General features: G+C 42.6%; 1 protein-coding gene across 1 annotated transcript in view; it reads right to left on the bottom strand.

Annotated features, from left to right (window-relative positions):
* mrc1a (mannose receptor, C type 1a) overlaps window positions 1–21,407 on the bottom strand; it is a 206,245-nt gene that overhangs the window by 18,917 nt on the left and 165,921 nt on the right. Inside the window, exons 20-23 of the mRNA XM_078538411.1 lie at window positions 15,310–15,452; window positions 11,502–11,616; window positions 6,231–6,395; window positions 2,246–2,350 (exon numbers count right to left, since the gene is read on the bottom strand). Of these exons, the coding sequence (XP_078394537.1) occupies window positions 2,246–2,350; window positions 6,231–6,395; window positions 11,502–11,616; window positions 15,310–15,452 (528 nt within the window). The remainder of the gene's footprint in view (window positions 1–2,245; window positions 2,351–6,230; window positions 6,396–11,501; window positions 11,617–15,309; window positions 15,453–21,407) is intronic.

A 21,407-nucleotide genomic window follows, 5' to 3' on the forward strand; every position in this document is an offset into this window, starting at 1 on the left:
GGAACTGAGGGCATCCTGGCTAGGTTTGCAGATGATACAAAGATAGGTGGAGGGACAGGTAGTATTGCGGAGGTGGGGAGGCTGCAGAAGGATTTGGACAGGTTAGGAGAATGGGCAAAGAAGTGGCAGATGGAATACAATGTGGGGAAGTGTGAGGTCATGCACTTTGGTAGGAAGAATAGTGGCATAGACTATTTTCTAAATGGGGAGAGAATTCAAAAATCTGGAGTGCAAAGGGACTTGGGAGTCCTAGTCCAGGATTCTCTTAGGCCGAATGGCCTAATTTCTGCTCCTATGTCTTATGGTCTTATTTTAAAAATTCATTCATGGCATGTGGGTGTCACTGGCTAGGCCAGCATTTATTGCCGTTCCTAATTTCCCTTGAGAAGGTGGTGCTGAGCTGCCTTCTTGAACTGCTGCAGTCCATGAGGTGTAGGTAAACCCACAGTGCTGTCAGGAAGGGAGTTAGGAAGGCAAATGCAATGTTGGCATTTATTTCGAGAGGACTAGAATATAAAAGCAGGGATGTGCTGCTGAGGCTTTATAAGGCTCTGGTCAGACCACATTTAGAATATTGTGAGCAATTTTGGACACCGTAGCTCAGGAAGGATGTTCTGGCCCTGCAGAAGGTCCAGAGGAGGTTCACGAGAATGATCCCAGGAATGAAAGGCTTAACATATGAGGAACGTTTGAGGACTCTGGGTCTATACTCGATGGAGTTTAGAAGGATGAGGGGGGATCTGATTGAAGTTTACAGAATACTGAAAGACCTGGATAGAGTGGATGTGGGGAAGATGTTTCCATTAGTAGGAGAGACTAGGACCCGAGGGCACAGCCTGAGAGTAAAGGGAAGACCTTTTAGAACAAAGATGAGGAGAAACTTCTTTAGCCAGAGAGTGGTGAATCTATGGAATTCATTGCCACAGAAGGCTGTGGAGGCCAGGTCATTGAGCGTATTTAAGAGCGAGATAGATAGGTTCTTGATTGGTAAGGGGATCAAAGGTTACGGGGAAAAGGCGGAAGAATGGGTTTGAGAAACTTATCAGCCATGATTGAATGGCGGAGCAGACTCGATGGGCCGAATGGCCTAATTTCTGCTCCTATGTCGTATGGTCGTATTTTAAAAATTCATTCATGGCATGTGGGTGTCGCTGGCTAGGCCAGCATTTATTGCCGTTCCTAATTGCCCTTGAGAAGCTGTCATGGACAGATGAATCAGGAGCAGGCAGGTTAGTGAGTATATTAGTATGTTTTCCCCTCTTATTGATCCCCTCACCACCTGCCACCTACCCAGTCTAGCAGCTATGTCCTTTAGAATTCGGCCAGTTCACTGTGTAGTGGTGCTACTGAGCCAATCTTGGTGATGGTCATTGAAGCCCCCCACCCAGAGTACATTCTGTACCCTTGCCACCCTCAGTGTTTCCTCCAAGTGGTGTTCAACATGGAGGAGCACTAATTCATCACCTAAGGGGGGACGGTAAGTGGTAATCAGCAGGAGGTTCCCTCGCCCATGTTTGACCTGATGCCATGAGAATTCACGGGGCCCGGGGTCAATGTTGAGGACTCCCAGGGCATCTCCCTCCCGACCACTGGGCTGCCAGGTCTGTTGGGTCTGTCCTGCTGGTTTCATGGTCATCATTAGACTCTTAATTCCATATATTTTTATTGAATTCAAATTCCATCATGTGCCATGGTGCGTTTTGAACCCGGATCCCCAGAGCATTACCCTGGGTCTCTGGATTACTAGTCTAGGGGAGGAGAGTGGAGAGTGAAGGAGGAGAGGAAGGGAACAGTGAAGAATAGGAAAAGCAGGAGAAGGAGATGGGAAGACAACGAAGGGAAGGTATGAGGAAAGAAGAGAGGATGGGAAGAAGGAAAGTGGAAGGGGAAAAGGAATGATGAGGTGAGCATGGTGGGTATCAGGGGAGGAGACAAGACTGGGAGAGCAGTGGTGCTGGGAAAGGGAAGTGCAAAAGACTCAGGTGGAAGATGGAGGGTAATAGTTATAAGTGCCTTACAGAAGCTAATCTGCTCAGCATTAGCTAGAAAAGTAATTCAAGTAACAAATCTTCATGTTGTGAGCTGCAGAAATAATCTGGCACGTACTAGGATAATGAAGAATTTTAAACAGGGGTGTACTTGTCTTACTGAGCAAAATTCTATTATTTCAGCTTGTTTACCAGATACATTAAGATTATAAATAAGATGTCCTGAAATGTCATACAAAAGGCGACCTAATGCTCACCTTTGTACTTCTGGCATATAAAGCCTCTTTTAAAATCACAGTACTCATCCTTCCAAGTTCCAGCATTTTCCCTTGCGTTTACAATCACAGTCACACAGTCAGTTGCCCATATAGTAAAAACAAAAAATAAGAGTCAGCACCAACATCAGTATGTTCCTGAAAAGATACTAACCAAACTTAATAATTAAGTTGTGGAAGTCAAACAATAACTAATTGACAATGTGCCCTGCAAATATCAGAGATAGGGTGGTGTGGCAAATGGTCAAAGAACTTAGTCAAGCAGTTTTTTTTTATGCAAGGAGTCATAGATTTATGAAATAAGACACTGGATAAACCCATTGAAGTGAATGCTATGAATAAGTTCAAAGATAATCAGAAATGTTTCTGGAGATAGAAGGTGTTGAAGGATATAAGAAGGCAAAGGCGTAGAGTTAATATTCTAATTTTATACTACCATGTGGTGAAGCTCGCTTGCTAAGAGCAATTATCTGAATTGTGCAGTCTACAAATGGGTAGCTAATTGCAAATGCAGAAACCATGTTGTACGTGTGAGGAATTATAGATATAATTAGGTGGAATGTAAATTATTAGGCTGAATTCAGACATAATTAGAACATTACAATTTAGGAATAAAGAATCCCTTAATTAAAATGAATTGAATAAGTGGTCACTCTTTAAAAGCAAAAACGTTTTCATCCAAATATGTCTGCACAGAGATATTTTGGGCACCTGACTTAAAACATATGTTCATTACCTGAAATCTACTGGAATGTCTTTATAAGTTCTTTAAACATAGGATACCTGGTACACTCTGTTACAAGAAAAGTAGAATATTTAGGCTTTGTCTATTTTATAATCCTGATTATGGCTTTTAGCAAAAGGAATGTTAAAATGGTATTGATAGACATTAACATCTCTTTGTGAGTGTCCAGTTTTGTCCGTAACGTGGCAATCTTAATGACGCAAGTTTAAAAAAAAGAATGTGTTAAAAGCTCATACCAGATAGAATTAGATATCACCAATATCTTATGTCAATAAGGCATGAAAGAAATACAAACTCTGTACATCAGACTTTTTAAAATTATTTTTAAAATGGACTTTCTGCTGAACCCAACAAGATGGCTGCTACAAGTCACATGACTACAGGATTGCCCCCTTTGTTCTGGAAGCTACCAACAGGAACAAGAATAAAAGAATCCTCCTTTCATCATTGTGGAATCTCAGATCCAAATGTAAGGACATTATAATCACAAAACCAGGGGACATGCAGATCGAAACTCGTTATTCCTGCAGAGTTATTAACAGACCCATCTCACATCTGGGGCTATCCAGGTCCATTTCCAAAAGGGGACAATGGAAGTCATTTGCAACTTGATAAGCTTACCTCTCTAGCGGAGTCACAGGGTCTGGCCAGACAATAGTACCCTGACCCAAGAACCTCAACATGGATGGTAACTCTTTCAAAAGCTAATGGCTGGGACATTATCAATCCTGAAACCAAATCCAGTCCCAGACATTAGATAAAACCCTTTTGAAATCACTGTGGAGAAAGGTCACATGATTCAAGTAGCCATTTTGAAATCTCTATGTTCCTTTGAGAACTGAGAAATCTTCGGTCTACTGAATTACCAACTAATTGAACAGACCTATAGCAGGACTCCCAGCTGGCCAAGCAGCTGTCACCATGTCTCAATTCTTCAAAGCCTATTTGATTTTAAAAGTCTCTGACCAATGCCTGCCAAGCAATCTAAGCAGAGAAATCCTAACATGATGCATTATCATTTATTTCAAGGATTTTCATGTTGCTGTCTCCAACAAGGAACTTAACTGGACTGAATCCTGCCACGAAGGAAACACGCTCTGGACTTTGACTTTTCTGGACTTTGGAAATCAAGTGAAATAATACTTATTTATGTGGTTCTTTTACTGTTGTTATCCATAGTTGCAAAAACTCCCTTTTCTATCCTCCCTTACTGTGCTATATGCATGCGAGGTTGCGAATAATTCCCCTCCCCACCCTCTCACCGCAACTCCCTCCCAAGGTTTGAATGTGTAATAAACTAATCTGCTGAGTTCATCATAAAGAGAGTTTGCTGTGTGTTACTTATAAAATTGGAATACAAACTGAGGGTTTGGGGAAACATGCCACAGCCTGCTTTAGAAAAGTAATTCAAAAACACCTCTGCTTATAGACAGACGAGGAGAAGATAAAGAAGTTCAGTTTGCCTCTCTCCTATCTGTAACACTTGTGAACTATTATCAATTCAAATAAAGATTATCAAACACAGAAATGGAACATCACCTTTACAAAAGATCAGATGTTACAGGTATGTTACCCCTGGTTGAACCAGATTTAAAAAACTATATAATTCAGCTGAACTTGCAGAAAAAAATGATGAAATGACCGTTTGTTGACCATTCTTTGTAAAAATATAAAAATGTTTTTAAATATAAGATACAAATTGTAATGTTAAGAAACAAAAGTTATAACTAAGTTATAGTAATCGTTAATGTCAAACATTACAAACAAACATTTTTGACCTGATAAATGCTCACAACTTCATGATAAGAGAATTATCAACAATTAAGTCATTTACTAATAATAGTGAATGATATAGCCTTATAAGAATAATGAAGAGGGGATGAACCTACACAGAGAAGTAACACCCACAATTGCGAAAGATGAGCTAATCAGGTTGGAAACAATATAAAAATAAGAACTTCACCACTGAAAGTTCTGAAGTGTTGGAATCCTCATATATGCTTCTCAAGGTAAAGGTGCCAAATGCATGGTTAGATACTTCTACTCTTAACTGAGGAGAGATATCTTGCTAAGCAGGTGGTTTGCTACTCGGCAAATTTAAGGTAACACCTTGAATTAGAGTTTGATTGATATTCTAAGATATTTTACTGTAACATGGTCGAGGTTGAACTTTCGGATTCTATATCAGAACTAAGATTATGTTTTCCATAATCTTTGCATTGTGCTTAGCCACTTAAAGTGTATTGCATGTCCAGTTCTTTAATAAATTTTTAAATAAGTTAGTGAAAATATCATCTCACATAGCATTCTGCATACAACCCCAAGAACTCCTCTTTATATACTCCTAAACGGGGGGATATATTATTGAACAGAAGCCCCCAGACCCTTTATAATATCCAGGATATTTATAACCTAACTGATTCTTATTAAAGACAGCTACCTGGAAGAAGGTAATGCTTTTTACTGATTCCTTTCCTTAAGGGAGAGATAGATCAGTTCTTCAGACCCAAACAAGTGTCTGAGAGATCTGACTGGCTTAAACCTGAGTGAGAGTAATTATCAGAAAAATGCCCCTGATCTGGAATAGTCCCATAAGGGGTTAAGGATATAAACCCACTTCATATGTTTTAATTCCCATAATTGCACCATGAGCCTCGTCGTGTCCAGAGAAGTAGGCATTAATATTTTCAAGGTTTTTGCTCCTACAATCAATTGCAGTTGCAATACAGAAACGACCCTCTCAAAAAAAATTCATTTTTTTTGTGTTTACATTTTTTTGAAGCTGACACACCCACCCACCCACCCCTCACCCCATTCCACTACGGCCATTCTCAATGACCAGTTTCTTGAGGCCAGCACCCCAGTTCCAGCGTTAATGTGTGAATGCGAACATCCATCTGATCCATGCAAATGATCCTGAGGCAACTAGTGGGAAGTCCAATAATCCCACCCCAGATTCAAACCTAAAGGACCTCCCAAGGGAATTCACACCCTCTATTGTTAAAATTTTAACTGGCTAATAATATTAATATAAGTTACATTTTGTTTTTAAAAATATCTACTAAAGGTACAAATGTTGTCTGCTGCTGCTTTCTGTAGCCCTAATGGGGTTACTCATCTGCTCCCCATGAAAGGCTGGAGAATTCACGAAGACCAATAGATTTATTACTAAAATAGAGGCAACTCCATTGTTTAGGAAATGTGAGTTGAGGTTGGCACTTACTGGATCATCGTAGCTGTATCTTTGTCCTGTCGGAAAACCCTTGGCCCAGTTAGTATAGTTTACTGCCCTTCCTTCAGTCCAGAGATATTTATTCTCTTTATTAATATCATTCAACCCAATCCAAACATTTACAGGAAAACCATTCAGCTTCATGTTAATAAATGCTGCAGGGGAAAACAAATTTGAATAATTTGAGACTGTGGACATTCAGCACTGAAACAACCAATATTTGCAATTTTATAATGCTTTTAACATAGAAAAATGCCACAAAGTACTCCACAGAGATTTTTTAAAAATGGGAGAATGAGTTAATTCCGGATTTAGTATTAGAAATAAAATTATCCCTTGCGTACATATAATAATTCTACTAATTTTCAAAAAAATGAATCGAGGTCATTTAGTCCATCAGTCTTATACTGGATCCTTCAAAGGGCGATTTGTTTTAACTCATTATCCTGCACTTTCCCCACACTCTTTTTTGCATTTTTCTTTTTTTCAAATATTTATCCACATCACTTTTTAAATTATTATGGTCTCTGCTTCCACCATTGCTTCCAGTGGGGCATTCTCTTGGCCAAACAATTCTATGCATAATAACATCCTCCTAACTTCTCCCCTATTTGTTTTGACGTTAATCATAATTTTATGCTTTCGTGTCACCAATCCACTGACCACTGGAAGCTTTTCCCTCTAGAAGTGGACTCACTTGTTTATCTTACTGAACCTATCATTTTGCCACAATCTTCAACGTATCTAATTGATCTCCATTATCTGCCACTCTCTGTTTTGTACTTTTGAAACAACTTCCAGGCTAACATATTCCCTTTAAGATTTTATTTCTATCTTAATTTTATTAACGAGCCTCCTAAGCAAAGCCTTTTGGAAAAGAGAGAGGTATACACTTCCTAGAGGGAAAAAATAAGAACTTGAAGCATTGGTTTATTCATTTTTAATATTAGAGAATAATTATGATCAATTTAGTGTCCATGCAAACATGCCCTTGAGAAGGTGGTGGTGAGCTGCCTTCTTGAACCGCTGCAGTCCCTGTGATGTAGGTGCACCCACAGTGCTCTTAGGAATGGATTTCCAGGATTTTGACCCAGTGACAGTGAAGTAATGGTGATATATTTACAACTCAGGATGGTGAGTGACTTGGAGAGAAACTTACAGGTGGTGGTGTTCCCATGCATCTTCTAGATGGTAGCGGTCGTGGGTTTGTAAGGTGCTATTGAGGAAGCCTTGGTGAGTTGCTGCAGTGCATCTTGTAACGCTGCTGCCACTGTGTGCTGGTGGTAGAGGGAGTGGATGTGGTGCCTATCAAGTGGGCTGCTTTGTCTTGGGTGGTGTCAAACTTCTTGGGCTGAATTTTGCCGTTGGCAAGCAGGGGGCGGGGCCCGTTTGCCGATGCACAAAATGATGTGGGATGATGTTGGGGGGAAACCCCCGGCATCATCCCGCCTCATTTAAATTTTCAGGAAGGCGGGGGGACAGCGAAATCTGCTGTGTGCCCGCCGACCTGTCAATGGCCAATTGATGCCATTGACAGGATCATTAAAACAATTAAAGGACCTGCCCGTCCAACCTTAAGGTTGGCGGGCAGGCCAGGAGCCCCAGCCGGCAATAGAAAATACATGAAACCTCATCCACCGGCCGGATGAGGTTTCATGCAGGGTTTAAAAAAGTTTATTAAAGTTTCAGTGAAATTTATTAACATGCCTAATCTCGTGTGACATTGTCACATGAAGGGGACATGTTAAGGATTTTTAAAATTCTTCTATTTTTAAAGTTTACACAGCTGTCAGCGATCTCCCTGAGGCAGCACTTAGCCTTGGGGAGATGTGCACTCTTTCGTGCGCATGCGTGGAAGCGCACTCTTGCATTTGGGGATTCCACCCACCCGCGCTTCCTGCTGGGCGTCATGTTGGGCGGGCCTTAATTGGCCCAACCGCTTAAAATGGCGGCGGGGCCCGCGTCTCCAGCAGGGATCGGCTCCCCGCCCACCCAGTGGGCAGAAAATTCTGCCCCTTGAGTGTTGTGGGAGCTGTACTCATCCAGGCAAGTGGAGAGTATTCCATCACACTCCTGACTTGTGCCTTGTAGATAGTGAATAGGCTTTGGGGAGTCAAGAGATGAGTTGCTGTCCACAAGATTCCTAGTCTCTGACTTGCTCTTGTAGCCACAGTATTTATCTGGCTGGTTCAGTTCGGTTTCAGGTACTGCAAAGACTGGCTATGATTAAAGTGGATAAGTCACTTGGTCCAGATGGCTTGCAGCACAGGTTGCTAAAGGAAATGGTAGTGGAAATAGCGGGTATTTGTGACAATAATAATTTGTAATCTTCCTCAGATATGGGGCAGGTGCCAGAGGATTGGAGAGTGGCAAATCTGGCACGGTTATTTAAGCATTGAAAAAGGGATAGTCTTAACAACTGTTCCTCAAGAGTTCTTCAGGGTAGTGTCCTAGGCCCAAATATCATCAGCTGCTTCATCAATAACCTTCCCTCCATCATAAGTTCAGAAGTTTGTAGTTCATTGCACAATGATCAACAACATTCATGGCACCTCAGAGACTGAAGCAGTCTGTGTTCATATGCAGCAAGACCTGCACAATATTCAGGCTTTGGCTGATAAGTGGTAACTAACATTCATGCCATCAAATGCCAGAAAATGACCATCTCCAAGAGAGAATCACCCTTTGGCATTCAATGGCATTAGCATCGCTGACTCCCCCATTATCAACATCCTGGGGGTTGCCATTGACGGGAAAGTGAACTGGAATAGCCATATAAATAGTGTTTACAAGAGCAGGTTAGACACTGGGAATTCTGTGGAGAGTAACTCACCCCCTGACTCCTCGAAGCCTGTCCACCATCTACAAGGAGAAGCCAGGAGTGTGATGGAATACTCTCCACTTGCCTGGATGAGTGCAGCTCCAACAACACAAGAAGCTTGATATCATCCAGGGCAAAGCAGCCCACTTGATTGGCACCCCATCCCCAAACATTCACTCCCTCCAACACCGATGCACATTGTCAGCAGTGTGTACCATCTACAAGATACACTGCAGGAACTCACCAAAGCTCCTTCGACACCACCTTCCAAACCCATGACCTGTACTACCTGGAAGTGCAAAGGTAGCAGATACATGGGGCCGGATTTCCTGGTCGGCGTGCGGGTGGCGGGACCCACATGCCGACGTGGCAGAACTCCCAACATCACCCTGCGTCATTTCAATTTTCAGGTCGGCGGGGGCGCAGCCGAATCAGCTGTGCGACCGCCGACCTATCAATGGCCAATTGAGACCATTTAAAAAGTAATTGCGGTAGTTAAAAAACCTGCCCGTCCAACCTTAAGGTTGGCGAGCAGGCCGGGAGCCCTGGCAGGCTTCAGAGAAAGCATGAAACCTCATCCACGGGCGGGTTGAGGTTTCACGTAAGTTTTTAAAAATTTAATAAAAGTTTAACTAAATGTGATGGGCATGTCCCAACTCATTTGAGTGTCACATGAGGGAACATGTCAGGGAAATTTTATTTCTCTACTTTTAACATTTTTGAATTTGGCACCGATCTCCCTGAGGCAGCACTTAGCCTCAGAGAGATCAGTGTGCTCTTTCGCGCGCACGTGCGAAAGAGCGCACTCTCGGCTGAGAGAACATCCCGCCCCGCCCGCACAGGGAGTGCATAGCGCTTCCTGGCAGACGTCACGCTGGGCGGGCCTTAATTGGCCTGCCCATGTAAAATGGCAGCGCGCCCCTGATGAGGGGCGCCGATCGGAGGCACGCCTGCACGCACCCGCTCCTGAAATTCCGACCCCCACCCAACGGGGGGAAAATTATGCCCATGGGAACACCACTACCCGTAAGTTCCTCTCCAAACCACACATCTTTCCTGGCTTGGAAATATATCGCTGTTCCTTCACTGTCACGGGGTCAAAATCTTGGAACTCCCTCCATCATAGCACTCTGGCTGTTCTTACACCACTTGGACCACAGCAGTTCCAGAATGTGGCTCACCATCACCTTCTCAAGGACAATTAGGGATGGGTAATAAATGCCGGTATAGCCAGTGATGCCCACATCCCATGAACTAATTAAAGAAAAACTAGAGGCCAGTTAGTGTAACATCAGGGGTGGGTAAGGGTCATGCAGTCATAAAGGCATTTACAGCACAGAAAGAGGCTATTCGGCTCATTGAGTCCATGCTGGTCCCCACTGAGAAATCCACAGTCCCACTCCTCTCCTCAATCTCCTTCACTCCAAGAGAAACAACCCCAGCTTTTCCAACCTAATCTTGTTTCTAAAACTAAGGGGGAATGCCAGGAAGACCTTCTTTACACAGTCAGCGGTATTGGCCTGGAACCCATTGCTCATGAGAGTGGTGGATGCAGAAACAATCAATAATTTCAAAAATAAATTAGGTGGGAAACTTGAAGGAAATAAATTCATAGAGCTATGGGCATAGAGCAAGAGAATGAGACTGACTGGATTGCTCCAGAGGGAGCCAGCATAGACTCAATGGGTTGAATGGTCTACTTCTGTGCTGTGAATGGCTCTATGGGCTGGATTTAACACTGCCCTGCCAGTGGGTTTGAAGGCTGGGGGAGCATGTAAAATCCAGCAGGCAGCATCCCCACCGGCTACCCACCTGCCCCCAACCTTTCTGAAATTTTACAGGGTATGGTGGAGCCATGAGGCGGTCCACCTGCCCTTGGGCCTATTGAGACCCCTAAGTGGCCAATGAATGGCTAGTTAAGGGCCTCATCCCAGCGCTGCTGGTATTTTACCTTAAGTGGATGGGGTGGGGGGACCTGTACCTTGTCAGAAGCATGGCACATTTAGCTGCGTGGGCTGGTGTCGAACAGGGGACCTGTCCTTTGGGGGGCCACCCCCCCTAAGATCATCTCACCCTTTAAACTTCCCCCCAGCTTCTTGAACCTCTCTCCCCTCACTGAGACCCCTGACCCTGATCCTCTCGGTATAGTGGAAATGCTTGTAGTCCTAACTTTGTATAATGGTGGCACGACAGGGATTGCAGAGCTGTCGGCCAATCAGATTAGCCAGCAGATCTCTGAGGTGGGACTTCCTCCTGAGAAAGAGGTAGAAATATTGCCTTAGAGCAACTAAACCTGCTCCTAGTGTTTAAATTGCTGCAGGGCAGGCATCGAGGATTGTGGTCAGGCCCCACTCTCCGAGTTTTTAGCCAGGGGAACGGGGGGCTGAGGTCGAACACAACAAAAATCGTAAAATCCAACCCTATGCCTCTAAATACATACCTTGTTCTTTAGCATTTTGAACTGATGCTAGGTTTCCTCCTTCGCTTATGCAACGATCTCTTGCATTTTTCCAAGACAATTGCTCTGCTTGCTTTTTACCATAAAACATGAAACACTAAGAAAGAATGTTAAAATCTGTCAAATCATCAATCTGTGTAACACAAAGTAGTATTTTTTAAAATGTTTGTTAACATCACATAGGATGATAATCATACTGAAGCTTTGCACTGCTCCCAGCAGCTCATTATTGTGGTTTCTGGCAAACCCTATTTTTAAAAAAAAATATTGAGGATCTTAGCTGAAGGGCCAAACCCTTGGTGTGAGATGCAGAGAGCTGGAAAGCAATTGAGGAAAATCTAAAAACCAAAGATGAAGTGATGTCAAGCTTGGGTTTTTTTTTTAAAAAGACTGTGGATTAGTGTCACTGAGATCCATTGTTTTAAATTCCTGGAGAAGAATGTATCTGAGTCACAATGAGTCCTGACAATGCAACAAGGCAGAGGGATGTATAGGATAGTATATTTAGAGGTTAGGAGAAATAGGAGAGAAAAGTTAAGAGAAACTCTGACTATAGTGGCATTTATGATACAGGAAGCCAAGTAAGTTTCAATAGAGAAAATTAAATGATGGGCAATGATGCTACAGAGGTTAGTTATCAGGCAACAAGCTTTCTATTGCACCCTATCAAGCACAACCTCTCCAAATATTCAATTTATAGAATAGATGTGTGCTTTGTAGAGAATGAGTTGTTGAAGGGCAAAGAATATGGATGACATTTTTGTTAATTTTTTTCTAATAACATGAAATCATATTTTTCAAATAGATAGAAACATACACCCTGAAGCTGCTCTTATAGGGAAATTGACTGCACATCAAAGATCAGAAAATTGAGTGTAGAAATGGAATATTCTAAATTATTCTCATTTACATTCATGGATTTTCCCTACTTTCATTCTATTTTTATCAGTTAAACTGCAATTTATCAGTGCAATTTAATTTTTATATTGCTGCAACCAAAAAAATTGTACACCTACAATGTCGCAAAACTGATAACCTCAGGACCAAGGTCATGCCGGATTTTGGATCTTGCCGGATTTCAGGTTTGGTGAATTGGGCTGTGGGCAGTTCAGATCAAGCCTGGTCAGGTGGGGTCAAGGGTTGCTTGGAGCACGGGAGTAGACCGATGTGCAAAGTAGTGAAGCGGATAACTAGTCTGGAGCCACACCACACCAATGCAGCACCCAGCTGAATTGTCCAGGTTAGTGTTTTTTATAGTTTGCTCAATTAAAATTGACGCATAGCGCCTTATAAAAATGTACAGTTTTTGGACAATTTGCATTTTTGGACAGTTGGATTTGAGACATTGTACCTATATTATAGCTGGGATTGAAGTCAATAACCTGAGGACACATAGGATTATGACATGTGATGTGAGAACAACTCGAAGATCCTTTCACAACACATTTGCTTCATACCAGCTGTACTGTCAAGTGCAATCCAACTTGGGGATGAAACTAATTTTTAATTTGAAAGGTTTTAGTTTTGAATCTTTGCTAATAATTGTTTTAACCAATAGCTGGATTCCATGTAAACATGCATGTATTAAGCTTTGCTTTTCCTGATGAATGTGGAGTTGACAGTAGAAGACAGCCACAGAGTTACACTCCTAAAGAATTATTGATTGAACCATTTAATTTGTTTTACATTTTATTTTTGTCATGTTGGGTTACTATTAAAGTTATAAAACTAAAGCCATTGGAATAGCTTTATTACCACAAGTTTTGTGCTTGTTTCAGCATCACATTGTGTTAGGCAAAATACCTGACTGGCCCAGCAAGACTGGAATTTCTCTAAAGCCACCAATTTAAGGGTTACAAGGCAGTACTCAAAGTGCATTGTTATTGTCCTCTGATTTTCCTGAATAAATACCAAGACATAGAGAACACAATGCAAATATATCTCCTAAGTGTCGACGGACTGATCAAGAACATTGTTGCATTCTTATTGCATTATTACTGTAGAGAATTGCTCAGGTTTGGTGTCACATAAGCAGCTCCTTCCTCTCCTACAAACTGGAGGGTAACTTTTCCTGTCAAAACGTCTAGGTAAATAATAGGTCTAGGTAAACTCAAGGTTTGCATAAAAAAGAACCTTGACTCTGTATGACTGATGATTGGAATTTACCCAGTGCTACCATATAATTTGTCGTCCTTTCTCTGAATGACAGATGAAACAAAACCACTCTATCAACTCAAAACACAGGTTTTGAATCAATTGTGATTTTATTTGCATAAAATAGATGAATGAATAGTATGCAGTTAAATAGAGTGAGGTATGCATTTTGTCGAGATGCCTCGATATAGAAAACAACAACCCTTTCTCTCTGAATATGGACTTTAAAACAGAATTTCAATTTTAATTTGAAGGGTTTTAGTATTAGTAAAATATTGACTGCCCCACTGGATCTTTACTAGTAGGGCATTTAACCAACATTTGGATGTCAGGTACATCTCCTTCCACTCGTACTTCAAATCTAGGGGACTTAAACATAAGACAGCCATTAACAAATCTAGTGAAATATTCAGGAGAAACTTGTCTACCCGGAGAGTGCTGGCAATGTGGAACCCGATATGAAGGTGTAGCCCATAACGGTTCTTCCTTTCTAAGTGCCTCAAAAACAGATTAATCAAGGTCCCGGTGTGACTACACCAGGGCCTGGTGTGAATAGGAAGTTTCTCATAGTCTAATTGGCTGTACCATGCTGTGCATATGAAATAGAATGACATCCTAAATTATCGTAAAGCTGCTTTTTTGCATAAACTGCTTGGGATTGCATCTGACACCACCCTAATTAAACTAACACATCATTCCTCTTCTTGAGTTCTTTGCCCGTAGGCAGATCCAACCCACACTGCCATAACCTCCACCATGGGTAGGGTAAGGAGGCAAGTTCTGTATCTACTCAAGTTGGAACAGGGATTGAACCGCTGCATTGTTAGCACCAATCTACTCCAAATCGGCCATCCAGCCAACTGAGCCAACCAGGCCCCCAAAGAGTCTGATTTGCGATAGTAACTTACACTTTTTATACACCTGGAGCCATGGCTAGTGACAGTAGAGGCTCCAATTTCTTTCCATCACATGGCTGACCAGGAATCTGGCCTGTCTGCCATCCTTAATCAGACAGCAAGTCCAGAAGAGGTCAAACAAGAGGCTGCCCACCAGGAAGATTCCTCTGCTGGTCTGGCTCCCAATAAGTAGGGGCTCAGGAGGCCCATTTGGTCCCAATGTCAGGGTCCCGAAGCCCACTAGAAAATCCAGCCGTCCATGTCTGATGGAAATGCTGAGGACAGAACTCACCTGACGAACATGGGGAATCTGATTATATCATCAAACTGGCCAGCAGCATAACTTGCTTTTCCCTCTCATTTATCTTCAAATCGTAGGGACATCCAGATGTGACCTGGTACATAGACTAACACATTAAATCTCACAATTCTCATGTTCTCTGTAAATGGAGTCTCAGAGAATCCGAGTCCTTGAAAACTGCACTGAAGACTTAGCAGGCACTCCTTCCATTCCTTCCTCAACACCTGTATTTCTGTAGCTTTACGACTTTGTACTTTTCATTGACACTTGGGATATGGGCATCACCAGCAAGGCCGGGATTTAATGCCTATCCCTGCTTGTTTTCTCAAGGTGGTGGCAAGCCACCTTCTCAAGCTGTTGTAGAAAGTGCAGCTTACACTATTACGACAGCAATATGCTGAATGACTTTTTAAACCTTTACAGATTCCAAAACAAATACCTTTGATCCAAATGGGATCCAGTCTTGAGTACATCCTCCTGGACCTGGTGCTTCTGTAGGAGCATATGTTGTATTAATTGAACTGTTACTTCTTTCACATATAAAAGGGAATGGATGACCACAGTTAATGTCATTCCAGAATCCTTGGGAAATGAAAAAAATAAAGATACAAATTATTCTGAAAATCAAAGTATACTTTCATGAACAAATTTGCATTTTAGATTTAATTTAGTAACATTCTTGAACTGGCATACGAAAGTGAAGTATGTTAATATATATTTAAATTATACTCCCACACATGGTCATGAAGGCCATATACCAATTGTTTTTTGTTCAACGATTCGATGGGTCACAAGTCATATGCTTGTGCTTTCATTTATATATCTCCTTTCATAGAGTCATAGAGCCATTATAGCACAGAAGAAGGCCATTCAGCCCATTAAGTCCATGCCAAATGTCTGTAGAGCAATCCAGTCAATCCCAATCCTCTGCTCTATCCCCGCAGCCTGCAAGTTTATTTCCCTCAAGTGCCCATCCAATTTCTTTTTGAAATCATCGATCATCTTCGCACCTACCATGCTTGTCGGCAGCAAGTTCCAGGTCTTTACCACTTGCTGTGTTTAAAAAAAAAGTTTCCAACCCACCTGCATCTCTTGCCCAAAACCTTAAATCTGTGTCCCCTAGTCCTTGTGCCATCAGCTAATGGAAGCAGTTTATCTTTCTCTATTTACCTAAGTCTGTTATAATCTTGTAAACCAGTATCAAATCTCCTCTCAATCTACTTCTACAATCTAAAGAGAACAACCTCAGCTTCTCAAACCTAACCTTAGAGTCCCTCATCCCTGGAAATTCTGTGACAAATCTCCTCTGCACCCTCTTAAGGACCCTCACCTTCTTTATATTCTTATGTTTAAAGCTGAGATAGGCAGATTTTGAACTCTCGGGGAATCAAGGGACATGGGAAGTGGGCGGGAAAGTGGAGTTAAGCCCATGATTGTACTGAATGGCAGAGCAGGCTCAGGGGGCTATATGGTCTATTCCTGCTCCTATTTCTCATGTTTCCTATGTTCTTAAAGTATGGTGATCAGAATTGAACACGTTACCCTAGTTGTGACCTAACCTGAACTTATAAATGTTCAGCATAATTTTCCTGCTTTTATACTCAACACCTCTATTTATGAAGCTCATATTTGCCTTCAGGATGACTTTCAATCCTCACTCTGTTCCTTGTTGAGAATCCTCTGGCAATCTTTGAATCATAGAATCATACAAATTTACTGCATGGAAGGAGGCCATTTGGCCCCTCTGGGCAACAAGTACCCATCCAGCCTAATTCCACTTACCAGCTCTTGGTCCATAGCCTTGTATGTCATGGCTTCCATTGCATATCAAGTTCTTATTAAATGTTATGAGGCCTTCTGCCTCTACCAACCTATCAAACGGTGAGTTCCAGACCTTCACCACCCACCACCATCTCTTCGAATCCCATCTAACCTCTCACCCTAAATCTATGCCCCCATGTTGTGGACCCCTCAACAAGGATAACAGAGCCTTCCTATCCACTCCACCTAGACTCCTCACACTTTTATAATCTTCAACTAGATCTCCCCTCCCCTCTGTTCCAAAGAAAACAACCCCAGCCTATTTGATATTGAGTAATTGATATTATTTGATATTAAGTATCTTACAAAAGGTTTAATTTAATTTAAAGGGGTAAGTCATGGCAGGAGAGCTCAAAGATGTGATGTGCTCCTCCTGCTCTATGCGGGAACATTTCCAGTGCCCGGGGCCAGCATGTGTGCAGGAAGTGTCTCCAGCTGCAGCTCCTGGAAGCCTGGATTTCGGAGCTGGTGCGGCAGCTGGGTTCACTGTGGAGCATCCATGAGGTGGAGAGTATCGTGGATAGCACGTATAGAGAGATGGTCACACCACAGGCTAAGAGTCCACAGGCAGGAAGGAAATGGGTGACCACCAGGCAGAGGAAGAGGTCTAGGTAGGAATAGCAGGAATCTCCTGTGGCTATTCCCCTGCAAAACAGACATACCGCTTTGAATATGTTGAGGGGAATGGCCTTTCAGGGGAAAGCAGCAACCGCCAAATTAGTTGCGCCACGGTTGGCTCTGCTGCACAGGAGAGGAGTAAAAAGTGTGGGAATGCAATAGTTGTAGGGGATTCAGTTGTAAGGGGAATAGACAGGCATTTCTGTGGCTGCAAACGAGACTCCAGGATGTATGTTGCCTCCCTGGTGCTAGGCTCAAGGATGTCTCAGAGCGAATACAGGACATTCTGAAGGGGGAGTGTGAACAGCCAGTGGTCATGGTACACATTGGTACAAACGACATAGGTAAAAAAAGGGATGAGGTCCTAAAAGCAGAATATAGGGAGTTAGGAAGTAAGTTCAAGAGTAGGGCCTCAAAGGTAGTAATCTCAGGATTACCACCAGTGCCACATGCTAGTCAGGGTAGAAATAGCAGGATATATCAGATGAAAATATGGCTGAAGAGATGGTTTGAGGGGGCGGGTTTGAAGTTCCTGGGACATTGGGACCGGTTCTGGGGGAGGTGGGACCAATACAAACTGGATGGGTTACACCTGGGCAGGACCGGGACTGATGTCCTAGGGGGAACATTTGCTACAGTGGTTGGGAAGGGTTTAAACTAAAATGGCAGGGGACGGGAACCTTAGCAAGGAGTCAGAGGAGGGGGATTCAAGGATAAGAACAAAAGACAGAAAGGGTAATAAGAAAAGTGATAGGCAGAGAAATCAACGGCAAGAATCAAACAGGGCCTCAATGAAAAATAGTGATGGGACAAGTAAGGTTAAAAAGACAAACCTTAAGGCTTTGTGCCTTAACGCGAGGAGCATTCGCAATAAAGTGGATGAATTAACCGCGTAAATAAGTATGATATAGTCGGGATTACGGAGACATGGCTGCAGAGTGACCAGGGATGGGAACTGAACATTCAGGGGTATTCAGTATTTAGGAAGGACAGACAAAAAGGAAAAGGCAGTGGAGTTGCATTGCTGGTTAAAGAGGAAATTAACGCAATAGTGAGGAAAGATATTGGCTCCGATGATGTGGAATCTGTATGGGTAGAGCGGAGAAACACTAAGGAGCAAAAAACATTAGTGGGGGTTGTACATAGACCCCCCCAGACTGTAATGGTGATGTTGGGAATGACATTAAACAGGAAATTAGAGATGTATGCAATAAAGGAACATCTGAAATTATGGGTGACTTTAATCTGCACATAGATTGGGAAAATCAAATTAGTAACAATACCGTAGAGGAGGAACTCCTGGAGTGGATACGGGATGGTTTTCTGGAGCACCACGTTGAGGAACCAACTAGAGAACAGGCCATCCTAGACTGGGTATTGTGTAATGAGAAAGGAATAATTGGCAATCTAGTTGTGCGAGGCCCCTTGGGGATGAGTGACCGTAATATGATAGAATTCTTCATCAAGATGGAGAGTGACGTAGTTGATTCTGAGACTAGGATCCTGAAACTCAATAAAGGAAACTCTGATGGTATGAGGCGCAAGTTGGCTATGATGGATTAGGAAACGTTACTTAAAGGGATGACGGTGGATAGGCAATGGCAAACATTCAAAGAGCGCATGGGTGAACTGCAACAATTGTTTATTCCTGTTTGCGCAAAAGTAAAACAGGAAAGGTGGCCAAACCAAGGCTTACAAGGGAAATTAGAGATAGTATTAGATCCAAGGAAGAGGCATACAAATTTGCTAAAAAAAAAAACAGACTTGAGGATTGGGAGCAGTTTAGAATTCAGCAAAGGAGGACCAAGGGATTGCTTAAGAAGGGGAAAATAGAGTACGAGCGTAAGCTTACAGAGAAGATAAAAACTGACTATAAAAGTTTCTATAGGTATGTGAAGAGAAAAAGATTGGTGAAGACAAATGTAGGTCCCTTACAGTCAGAAACAGGGGAACTTATAATGGGGAACAAAGAAATGGCTGACCAATTAAATACATACTTTGGTTCTGTCTTCACAAAGGAGGACACTAATAACATACCAGAAATGTTGGAGAATACAGGGTTTAGTGAGAGGGAGGAACTGAAAGAAATCAGTATTTGTCGGGAAATGGTGCTGGGGAAATTGATGGGGTAGAAGGCCGAAAAGTCCACAGGGCCTGATAATCTACATCCCAGAGTACTTAAGGAAATGGCCCTAGAAATAGTGGATGCATTGGTGGCCATCCTCTGAGATTCTATAGACTCTGGAATAGTTCGTACAGATTGGAGGGTAGCTAATGTAACCCCACTATTTAAAAAGGGAGGTAGAGAGAAAACAGGGAATTATAGACCAGTCAGCCTGATGTCGGTAGTAGGGAAAATTCTAGAGTCCATTATAAAAGATTTAATAGCCGAGCACTTGGAAAACAGTGGCTGAGTAAGACAGAGTCAGCATGGATTTACGAAAGGGGAATCATGCTTGACAAATCTACTGGAATTTTTTGAGGATATAACTAGTAGAGTTGATGAGGGGGAGCCAGTGGGTGTGGTTTATTTGGACTTTCAGAAGGCTTTCAACAAAGTCCCACATAAGAGATTAGCGTGTAAAATTAAAGCATATGGGATTGGGGGTAGTGTACTGAGATGGATAGAAAGCTGGTTTGCACACAGGAAACAAAGAGTAGGAATAAATGGGTCTTTTTCTGAATGGCAGGCAGTGACTAGTGGGGTACTGCAGGGATCGGTGCTGGGACCCCAGCTATTCACAATATATATTAATGATTTAGATGAGGGAACTAAATGTAATACCTCCAAATTTGCAGATGATACAAAGCTGGGTACGAAGGTGAGCTGTGAGGAGGATGCCGAGATGCTTCAGTGTGATTTGCACAAGCTGAGTGAGTGGGCAAATGCATGACAGATGCAGTATAATGTGGATAAATATGAGGTTATCCACTTTGGTAGTAAAACAGGAAGGCAGATTATTATCTGAATGGCTATAAATTGAGAGAGGGGAATGTGCTACGAGACCTGGGTGTCCTCGTACACCAGTTGCTGAAGTTAAGCATGCAGGCGCAGTAGGCGGTAAAGAAGGCAAATGGTATGTTGGCCTTAATAGCGAGAGGATTCGAGTACAGGAGCAGGGATGTCTTGCTGCAAATATACAGGGCCTTGGTGAAACCACACCTGGAATATTGTGTGTAGTTTTGGTCTCCTTATCTAAGGAAGGATGTTCTTGCTATCGAGGGAGTGCAGCAAAGCTTTACCAGACTGATTCCTGGGATGGCGGGACTGACATATGAGGAGAGATTGAGTCGATTAGGATTATATTCACTGGAGTTCAGAAGAATGAGGGGGTTCTCATAGAACCCTATAAAATTCTAACAGGCCTGGACAGGGTAGATGCAGGAAGGATGTTCCCGATGTTGGGGGAGTCCAGAACCAGGGGTCACAGTCCAAGGATACGGGGTAGACCATTTAGGACTGAGATGAGAAATTTCTTCACCCAGAGAGTGGTGAGCCTGTGGAATTCGCTACCACAGAAAGTAGTTGAGGCCAAAACATTGTATGTTTTCAAGAAGGAGTTAGATATAGATCTTGGGGCGAAAGGGATCAAAGGATATGGGGAGAAAGCGGGAGCAGGCTATTGAGTTGGATGATCTGCCATGGTCATGATGAATGGTGCAGCAGGCTTGAAGGGCCAAATGGCCTACTCCTGCTCCTATTTTCCATGTTTCTATCCAATCTCTCATCATAACTAAAATTCTTCAGCCTGGGCAACATCCTCCTAAATCTCCTCTGAGGTGCAATCACATCTTCCCTTTAGTCCAGTGTCCAGAACTGCATACAGTACTCTAGCTATAGCCTAACTAGCATTGTATAGAGTTCCAGCAAAACCTCCCAGTTCTTATATTCTATGCCACAACTAATAAAGGCCTTCTTTGATAATCCTCTTCCCCTTAATTACTGTTTTCTTACGCACCCACCCCCACTTTGCCCTGCCCACCCCTTTAATGCAATACTGCTGGTCCATGCTCTGTGGGTGCTATGCCAGAGGGCCCACCTCCCAAGATGGTCGGAAGGTTAGTTGTAAAGACGACATAAGGAGGTTACAAACAGAT

The sequence above is a fragment of the Cetorhinus maximus genome, chromosome 3 (genome assembly GCF_964194155.1).
Source record: "Cetorhinus maximus chromosome 3, sCetMax3.hap1.1, whole genome shotgun sequence".
Taxonomy (NCBI): Eukaryota; Metazoa; Chordata; class Chondrichthyes; order Lamniformes; family Cetorhinidae; genus Cetorhinus; species Cetorhinus maximus.